The 10,690-nt window shown below is 30.1% G+C and overlaps 1 protein-coding gene across 1 annotated transcript; it reads right to left on the reverse strand.

The window, feature by feature from the left end:
- Positions 1–5,369: 5,369 nt before the first annotated feature.
- LOC133333666 (transmembrane protein 164) lies at positions 5,370–10,408 on the reverse strand. The gene is made up of 3 exons (XM_061541956.1): positions 10,051–10,408; positions 7,840–8,133; positions 5,370–6,065 (listed from the first exon to the last, which is right to left on the reverse strand). Exons 1-3 carry the CDS (start codon positions 10,378–10,380, stop codon positions 5,370–5,372), a joined length of 1,320 nt encoding a protein of 439 aa, XP_061397940.1. The 5' UTR covers positions 10,381–10,408.
- Positions 10,409–10,690: the final 282 nt, after the last annotated feature.

Consider the following 10,690-nt stretch of genomic DNA (forward strand, 5'->3'; position numbering starts at 1 on the left):
GTCACTAGAGAGGAGAACGGCCAGAGTAAACACAATGGGCGGCGATAAACGTTTGGCGTATATACAACTTGGCTAGGGTTATTATAAATACATTAACAGGGGATTTATTAAATTATAATATAACAAAATGTTGTATTTATTTTCTAAAATAGATTTTTTTTAATTGAAAATTTATATTATTTCCATATAAATAAGAATAATAAATAGAAAATGTGTATGGCGGCGTCGTTGTGATCATAACCTAAACAAAAAGCGTTGAGCATATGTAAACAAAACAAAGCCGCCTTATAAGTTAACGGCGTAATGGAAACTTCAGCGTTTGCCGCTGTCAAAGGCTACAACACAACCAAAGCGGCCGTTGTCATGCCGCAATGGGAAGAAAAACACAATTTGCCTAAAAAAATGGGAAAATTACTTTTTACTTCGATTTAGAGCCTGCAATCAGAATATAAAACGTGTATAACATATTTTTATCTTTTTAAACGTAATTAAAATACTCTTTTGATATATAATCATACAGAACGAGGTAAAAAATCATTGAATAGAAAAAACAGCTGTTTTCTGACAAAATTTCTGCATTGGCATATGGAAGGTGTGGACAGTTAAAAAAAGGCAATGAGAAAAAAAACACAATTTGGCTTAAACAATTTAGGAAAATTAATTTGTACTTCGATTTAGAGCTTGCAATCGGTATAACACTTTTTAAACCTAACCAAAATACTCTTTTGGTATATAATATAGCAATATAGAACGATGTAAAAAACCTAAAAACAGCTGTTCTCTGTCAAAATTTCTGCATAGGCCGATAAATAAACAAATCAACGTAAAAGACTATAAAATCCAATCAAGTGGATTTCGTGTATTCAAACTCACTTTAATGTATTTAAGTATTGTATATGAAAATATCTAAATAGATGTGTTCCTTTGCCTTCCAGAATTGAACATTTTAATACATTTTGTAAAATGTAAAAGAAAAATATTTCCCTAATTGATATAAATAGGAAAACAGGCCATTACATTTGCCAAAAAATAATACGTTCACAGCTGATGTCGTCAACTGTCAAAGTGCGTAATTCCTACTTGAATTCGATATGCAATGTTGCCAACCATGTGAAATATTATAAGGAAAATTTTGACAGATGATCTTATTACATCATGATCTCAACCTTGGAGGACTTGTAATAGCGATTAATTTATAACGCCTTTTAACCTTCTTTCTTTGATGTCTACGGTTACTGACTAATTAATACATTACGTGTTTCTAAATAATGCAACTTGATTTCATATTCTTTATAATATATAATTCTGTTTCTTTATTATTGTTGTTCATTTTTATAATTATTATTTTTTAACACAAAATAAAATAAAACATTTAACATTATTTTTGTTTTTTTTTTCAAAATTATATTATAAATAGTTTTTATTTTTAGCTTCAATAGAAACCGTTGGTCAATATGCATTTCGATATAGATATACAATATTTTTCTGTTACAGAGCTACCAACATAATTTACAAAATGAACTTTATAGCGAATTCAAAAATTTTGCACCAATGAAATTGTTTATAATATATTTTATTTTTATTAAGATAATAATAATGAAAAATTATTTAAATTTCATATATATGTATATAAAACTATTAACTATTTTCAAACTACAAATTTTATTATTGCTTTAATAAGTTTTATTCTTATTATTTGTTATAAATAATTAGTTAAATATATAGAATTTGTTGTTTTTTTAAATATTATCTATATATGTATATTTATATAGTTAATATTGTGTATAAATATAATTAATTTTTGGTGTAAAAGTGATAGTTTTATTTCTTCATTCAACATTTTGTTTGGAAAAGTTCTAAAACTAACTCTCAAAGTGGGTAATTTCTACTTGAATTCGATGTGCAGTGTTGCCAACCATTTGAAATATTATATGGAAAAATTTGACAGATAATGGAGACAAAAACAAATTGCAGCTGGCATCTCTAGATAAGCTTATTAATAGGCCTTGGTCTAACATATTGTTAAGACAGGATAAATCACATAATTTATCACTTTTAGCAATCAGCGGAAAATTAAAAAAAAAAATCATATAATTTAATTTAATTCCTAATTGTTTACTTTATATGCAAATTAAGCTATTCACTTTTACACCATTTGCTAATTTGTAACTAATTGATTTCTATTATACATCAGGACAAATTATATCATTTACTTCATTTTTTTTTAATATTATAATGACAAATTTTGAAATTGAGCACAAGTTCCAAATTATTATTGTTAATTTAAGAAACTTTTATTTGAAAAATATTGGAATTATTCAGAAATATATATATATATATATATATATATATAATTGGTCTGTTCCCGTACTGCAAGAATCTACTAGTTTTTACTACGATAACGAATTTTCCTTTATGATATCGAAGAAAATAGTAAAATCGAGTAGATTCATGCAGTACGGGAACAGACCAAATATCAGTATCAGATGACAACCATTAAACAGAACAGCTGATTACACAAAATTGAACAGATCAGCTGATCAGAACAAGGCAGATTTAAAAAAGTTAACGAGCATAAGCAATTTATTATAACAAACAACAGTTGTAGTATAATTATATGCCTAAACAATTTTCCAAAAGTAAAATAAATCTTATGAATCAATTTTTTTACACAAATTCATTTAGAAAATATAATGAATTAAAATTCGAAGATTTTCATTCATTGTCTATTTTTACCAACAGCTGTGCGGATATGGCTACCTTATTAAATCTGCCTTGGATCAGTTGTCGGCATTGCTGACCCTAAATAAAAACAGTAAAATAGTAGAACTTATTGTCTATATTCTAAATATTATGTCACTTTAAAATCAAACTTTTATGTTATATGAATTAATTTACGTCCTAAATTACGTATTTTAAAAAAAATATGTCATGTATTTTTTATAAGTTTCCAAAAATTGACATGGATTTTTTTGAAAATGTTTGTTTTTTTATTTTTGAAGCGGAAAAAGGAAAACAATTATATACCATATTAGTCTTGTGTCTAGTTTATACGGATTGTTATGTACATTGAAGTAGGGCACTGCAGTTCGAGAAAAAACAAGAGCTATTTATAAGGTTTCCCAGGAAGATGAGCTGCATATCAGCTGATTCTCAAGTTTGCTGTCAAAGTGCACTATTGTGAATTGTCTTCCACTATGAAAACATAAACAAAGCCTAAATTTTGGATAATTAATTTGAGAAAAAACAGCTGTCTTTTTTGATGAAATATTATCAAAACAAAAACATCTGTTTTTTATTCAAATTTTATCTAGTAGTATTTTTCATGGTTGGCAACATTGCACGACGAATTCAAGTGTAAAAACCATGCTGCAATAATAAAGGGCTAAGCAGAATGCTCGCGATAAGCCATCCGTCGCGTTATATTTTATCGAAAATACAACAACCACATAGACCATCTGTAAATTTTTTCCTTAAAATATTTAACATGGTTGGCAACATTGCACATCGATTTCAAGTAGAAATTAGGCAATTTGGCAGTTAATCGAGACATCAGCTTCTCCAAATGGACTACCTATTTATTGTGCCATGGTAGAAACTATGCACTTTGACAGTTAATCGGATATTCAGCTGGGCTAAATTGAGTACCTATTCATTTGGTCATGAATATAAACAAAGAAAATGCCAACATAAATGAGAATTTACATAGAACACGTTCAGTGTAAATGCGCTCTAATCTTTACATTTAAATGACATTTATTCGATGCAAACTGTATAGAAATATATGTCAATTATACCAAAGATACCTACACATAATAAAACAATTTCAATTTCATTGACAGTTTCCTAATAAATATTGATTAACCATCTGTCAAATTTGATCTAGTAATATTTCTCATGGTTGGCAATATTGCACGTCGAATTCAAGTAGAAACTATGCACTTTGACACTTAATCGGACAGTCAGCTGCGCTAAATGGAGTACCAATTATTGTCCCATAAGTGAGGATTCGTATATACTGTATAGAAATATATGTCAAATATATTATGCCAAAGATACCAATATTATTAAGGATATCCTCACCATACTTCTGGACTATTGGTTCTAATAAAACATATAATTTATATTGTCAATATCAGTGGCATTTTTCCAACAAGTATTGGTACATGTGACATTGATGCTCGTCAAAAACAAATGCGTTCATGCATTAATTGTCAAAAAAATTAAAAATTGTCTTTGTGACGCAGGCGTCCAGACAATTTGAAAAATAATTCTGAAATCATGAATGAAAATAAAAATTATATTACAATACGAATATAATTTTTTATAACACAAACACTTGTTGGGTATATTTATGGCAGAAGAAGCCACACGTGTATAGTTGCTTTTTTGTTATTCACCACAAGCTGCCCTATCTTGTATTATTGTAACATGGTTCAATCCATTTCGGCCAACTTTTTTTTATATTTAAAATCATTTGTTTATTCTTTTGCTTTTAAATGTCATAAATTATCCAGGTTTACTGCCCATAGCTTAACATGGTTTATATATTTGCTATTGTCTACCAAAAAATCGTCTGTAAACACCAGGTTAGCATAGAGTTCCACATGGCAGTCCATTTAGCACAGCTGATGACTTGATTATCTTTCAAAGTGCGTAATTTCTACTTGAATTCGATGTGCAGTGTTTCCAACCATTTGAAATATTATAAGGAAAAATTGACAGATGGTCGAGATAACAACAAATGTATAATTCGTCGTGCAATGTTGCCAACCATGAGAAATATTACCAGATAATATTTGACAGATCGTCGAATAAGAAAACAGATGTTTTTATTTTACATCATATCCTATTTTGTATTTAATAAAAATGGCATGCTCTATTATCTCAATCCCCCATATAGAAATTATACACATTTACATCAAACAAGTTTTATAATAAATAACAATTTCGTTTATCATTTAAATTGTCATATCCCTAAAAAGAGTTGCCAACAATATTTTATAGGAAAAGAAAAGCGAAAAATAGTTCCAATCCTGTTAGAATACAATTCATTATCATCATCATATTATTATTATTATTAGTATTCACAATGTTTATTATTGTTATTATAACTTACTGTTCTTATATAGTTTATATCTTTTTGATAAATAATTATAATCACTTACATCACATTGGTTACATATGTGGTTCGAGTATGGCCCTATTGTATATGTATTTATGTATATCAATCAAGTAATCTGTTTCGGGTTGTTTTCTGTTTTAGATAAAAGTTGATTATACTGCTGATTTTAGAAAAGGAAACTACTATTAGGTTTATTATTAATAATATTATAATTATTATTGTTATTATCGGTTTCTCTTAAATACTAATCAATTTTGTTTGTAGGCATTCCATAATCTTTGACTTCATCTGCTTCTTTTTCTTCTTTTTGGGTAGCTTCTGGTGACATAACCATTTCCATGCCATCATCATCGTCATCCTGTTCGAGAACATAATCTATGTCTTCTTCTTCTGTTTCAGGTTGCGTTTGCGGTTGCTGTTGTTGCAGTGTTGCATTTTGTTGATGATCACAGTGTGTATGACAGCTATGACTACTACTGGGATAATTTGAATGATTACTACAGCTGTCATTTGAGGTGGATGTTGCACCAGCTGTTTTACGATGCTTTAACTGTGATGTGGCATCATTGCCATCACATTCTCCTCCATCCTTATGTAAATATAATTGATTATTTATAGTGGGCGGTTTATGTTGTTCTTTTTGTTGTAAATTCAGCTTAGCTGAATCTTCGAATGTTGCTGAATCGCTTAATGCCATTGTTTGTTTGCTTGTTAACTTTTCATATTGTTGTGGTTGTTGTTGTTGTTCTTTTTGGGTTTTTGCTTTCAGTTTGCATGACGTTTGTATACTAGCCGGTGTTGCAAACATATATACGGTTAATTTATTTAGAATGGGGCATAGAATTGACTCATGTATCACAGCAGCAATTCGATAATTTTGTCCTTGAAAAGGATCACTTTCGGCGGCGCAAAGCATATGATTTAGATTAATGCCAGTTTTCTGAAAAGAAACAAAAAGAAACAAATGTAAAAGCAATAACGATTAATTATTTTGACAGAAATCAGATGTTTTGTTAAGGTTATGTTTACACAGTCTAGTACTTAAAACTACAGATAAAATATCATTTATAATTTAAAATGATTTTTCCTTTGTAAATATGTCACTACAAAAATGAAAAACACGTTCGATTTAAATGCAGCATTTTTGAAATTTTAAATAACAAATTTTGATGTATTAAAATAAAAACATATGGTCTTCATTCGATATTCTGCAGAATTGTATCTGGTTGGCATAATTTCACTTCGAATTCAAGTAAAAACTATGCATTTTGACAGTTAATTAGGTAGTCAGCTGGGCTGAATGGAGTTCCTATTTATTGGTTGTATCCATGGCACAGTAAATTGTTAGTCCATTTAGCGCAGCTGATGACTTGATTAACTGTCAATATGCGTAGTTTTGACAGATGGTCGAGACAAAAGCAAAGGTTTTAGTTTTGATACATCACCTTAGTATTGCATCATGGTTGTATCATTGTAATTTTCTTTCAAAAATATCTTGTGTAAACCTCATGTTCGAATTAAGTGTAAAGGCGGGTACACACTATCAGTTAGGATAGTCATATTTTTTGGCGATTAGAGCCTGTCTTGATACACAATATCACTTTTGAATGACAGCTTCGACTTTCGCTTGCTGGGTGACCTTATTAATAAATCTTGGTGTGTACCATATTCTATTAATGTGATGTATCAAAACAAAAAACATCTGTTTTTATTCGACCTGCTGTCAAACTGTGTCTAGTAATATTTCTTATGGTTGGCAACATTGCACGTCGAATACAACATTGACAGTTAATCGGATAGTCAGCAGCGCTAAATGGAGTACCTATTTATTGACGCATGGTGTGTACTACGACGCAATAATAAGGTGATGTGTCAAAACAAAAACCTTTGTTTTTGTCTCTATCATCTGCCAAATGTTTCCTTATAATATTTCACATGGTTGGCAACATTGCACATCGAATTCAAGTAGAAATTACGCACTTTGACAGTTAATCAAGACATCGGCTGTTCTAAATTGACTACCTATTCATTGTGCCATGATGTGTACTTTATTTTAGAATAAAGTGTAAAAGCGGGTACACATTATCGGTTTGAACTGTTAGTTTTTTTCTAATCGATTACTGACTGTCCAACAACCATGAATATGTTCGTGTTTGCCTGATAAAAGGCGGAAATGAACGATCACACAATTAAACAAGCAAAATGTGGGCCAAACTGTCATTCAAAAGTGATAGTGTGTACCATGACACAATTAAGAGGTACTCCATTTAGCGCAGCAGTCAAAGTACATTGTTTAAGTATGAACTATATTCGGCGTGCAATGTTGCCAACCATAAGAAATATTACTAGATAAAATTTGACAGATGGTCGAAAATTTGACAGAATTTGATAAAAAGGCTGACTTTTTATCGCTTAAGAACCATAAATATAAATGTGGATGCTTGCAGAATGACAGACATGAGCGACCACAGCATTCAATAAACAAAATTTTGTCGAAAAAATTAAGTTTTTATTTTGATACCTCACCTTATTATTGCATCATGGTGTGTACATCCTTTTAGAATAAGGTATAAAGGCGGGTACACACTCAGTTGGGACAGTCACATTATTAAAAACTATCATTTTATGAGTAATAGTGTGTACACCATTTAAGTCGCAATAAAATATCCATATTTTCCTTTAAAAAAAACTAATAATTCATGACCTATACTTACCACAGAGAAATAATTTAATACACTAAAATGATACAACAACTGAAATTCCACACCAATTATTGACCAATTATAATCGTGTAAATCTTCAACCTGACACAGGCCCGAACGCAGAACATAAACGGGGATTATGTACAGCATAGCGTGTTGTATCCAATAGGTGGCCTGTTCAAAGGGCAGAGTGCGGCACTCCACTTCGGGGAAGAGAAATGCCAGAACTGGACCGTTCAGATTATTCATTTGTACACGAAACAGTGTCGTTGTTAGTTTGCTGGGTTTGGCTGCTAAAATATATATCTGGAAAAAGAAAAAAACAATTTTTTTTATTTTTTAATTATAAAAATTATTACAAATGGAATTTATGATTGAAAAAGAATGTTTGATATAAATTGCAATGGTTTTTTTTTTTGAAAAGTTGTGATTTATCACACACTTTTATTAAAACATAGTTGATGTAAATACGGCCTTTAATGGGAACACATTAAAATATGATGATTTAAATTGGATTTGTTGGATGTTAAAGATTCTGATTTTTTTTGGATTTTTGCCTGTAAAAAGGATCGATCATGAAACTGTCATTCAAAATTTATAGTATGTACGCCACTTAAATATAGGATAACACATTTTAATTATGAAAAGCATATGACATATACTCAATAGGAAAGGTAATCTAAATAAAGCTTCTTTATTAGATCACGTTTTTTACTATTCTCTTAAGGCACATTTACACTGAACATTTTTTTTTTTTGACATGTATGTCAAAGAAAATGCCAACTTAATCAACGGTTAAATTGTGGCAAATTATCAATAGGTACTCCATTTAGCGCAGCTGTCTATCGGATTAACTGTCAAAGTGCATATTGTCTACTTCATGGCACAATGAATATGTAGTCCATTTAGAACAGCTGATGTCTTGATCAAATGTCAAAGTGCGTAATTTCTACTTGAAGTCGATGTGCAATGTTTGCAACCATGTGAAATGTTATAAGGAAAAATTTGACAGATGGTCGAGACAAAAACAAATGTTTTTGTTTTGATACATCATCTTATTATTGCATCATGGTCTACTTGAACTCGACGTGCAATGTTGCCAATCATGAGAAATATTACTAGTGTTGGCTTTTTAGCGTCACTCTAACGAATGTCGTCTTCATTTATTTCATCATCTTTTCTGTTCTTTTCTCTTAACAGGGTTGCATTTTCGAAATTCAAACTAAGAGCACGTTTAGACTACTAAATCCTCTCGATTTCATATGTCAATTCCATAGCGTATACATCACATAAATCTTATTCAAAATCCAGCCCACCAGCTGACAATCCGATTATCTGTCAAAGTGCATAGTTTCTACCATGGTGCAATAATAAGGCGATGTATCATAACAAAAACATTTGTTTTTGTCTCGACCATCTGTCAAAATTTTCCTTATAATATTTCACATGGTTGGCAACACTTCGCATCGAATTCAAGTAGTAATTACCCACTTTAACAGTTAATCGAGACATCAGCTGCGCTAAATGGACTACCGATATATTGTCCCATGGTTTCTACTTTAATACGACGTGCAATGTTGCCTATAATTGAGCTGTTATATATGTGTAACACATATGAAAATGCAGGAAACATTCAATGAAGAAAGTTTTGCTTCCCAGCAGGCATTGTGGATTAAAGAAAAATTTTTTTGACTGTTGGGTGATTTTTAATATTAAATAATTTGAAATTCATATTGAAATCGAGTATTACGTTGGAATCAAATCAACTGGGATTTGCTGTTACCTTTTATAATTGTACCATGGCATTCTAATTAGATCAATTACTATTATCTTAAGGTACATTTACACTGAACATGTTTTTTTGATATGTATGTCAAAGAAAATGATAAACTACGGGTAAATTATGATTTAATATAGAATAATTTTCATGTAAATACTCTAAACTCAGAGCTTTCTTTGTCGTGTTTATAATAAAATAATTTAAATAAATATCATCATTTATATTATCAAATACATTTCAAATTAATTTATAAACAAATGTATCACGAGAATGATATACATATTTACATCAGGCGGATTTTTATAAATTCGAAATGTGACAAATAAAATCAAATAAAACACAATAATGTTTTAATATTAAGTTTACACATTGCAATTTATGTCACTGTCATTCTTCTATTTTTTTAAATGTTTCATTTTGTTGTTGTTGTTCTTCATACTTACTTGCACTATCGTTTGGATATGACATGGATTTAAGACAAATATCACAGATCTATTGGCTAGCTTAAAGCCCATCTCAATGCCAAATGTCATTGTCATTGTGAGCAAGAGTATTATTCGCATGCCACTATATGGTCGATTTATTTCTTTGGCATCTGGCAATTTTATGGGTTCCAAACGTTTAATCGCCCAGTACATGATGTAGGCAAATAATATGCAAAATAGTACCGCCTCGATAAAGCGTCGACGATTTGTCATATAATTTTCACATTCGGGACCCATAGTGCGTGGCACCTCATCGGTGACGCCACCAACAGCAAAATCCCAAACCATGTTAAAGATGTTGTTGAATATTTATTTTTTTTTTTGCGAATGCTGAGCAATTAGGGGGAGTTGGGGTTTTTCTTTTAATTTTTGAATAATAATAACAACTACATACAAGGAATACGATATCTGGTTCAATATATATATATATATATTTATGTCTTAGTTATACATATATAGTCTACGTTATTACTAAGAAAAGGCCTCCAGTTTTGTATGTTTTTTTGTATTTGTTCTTTTTTAATTTGATTTTTATGTTATGTTCTAGAAGGTAATCATGGTATTATTGTTGTGTCCTATAAAAGAAAAGAAGAAAAAG

The sequence above is a fragment of the Musca vetustissima genome, unplaced genomic scaffold (assembly GCF_032173495.1).
Source record: "Musca vetustissima isolate MV318-11 ecotype Yass unplaced genomic scaffold, APGP_CSIRO_Mvet_v1 utg8392, whole genome shotgun sequence".
Lineage (NCBI taxonomy): Eukaryota > Metazoa > Arthropoda > Insecta > Diptera > Muscidae > Musca > Musca vetustissima.

Coding starts and splice junctions, on each gene's coding strand:
- LOC133333666 (XM_061541956.1), bottom strand. CDS start 10,380: ATGGTTTGGGATTTTGCTGTTGGTGGCGTCACCGATGAGGTGCCACGC. Junction 8,134..10,050: donor ATATCCAAACGATAGTGCAA/GTAAGTATGAAG, acceptor TTCTTTTTCCAG/ATATATATTTTAGCAGCCAA. Junction 6,066..7,839: donor TATTAAATTATTTCTCTGTG/GTAAGTATAGGT, acceptor GTTTCTTTTCAG/AAAACTGGCATTAATCTAAA.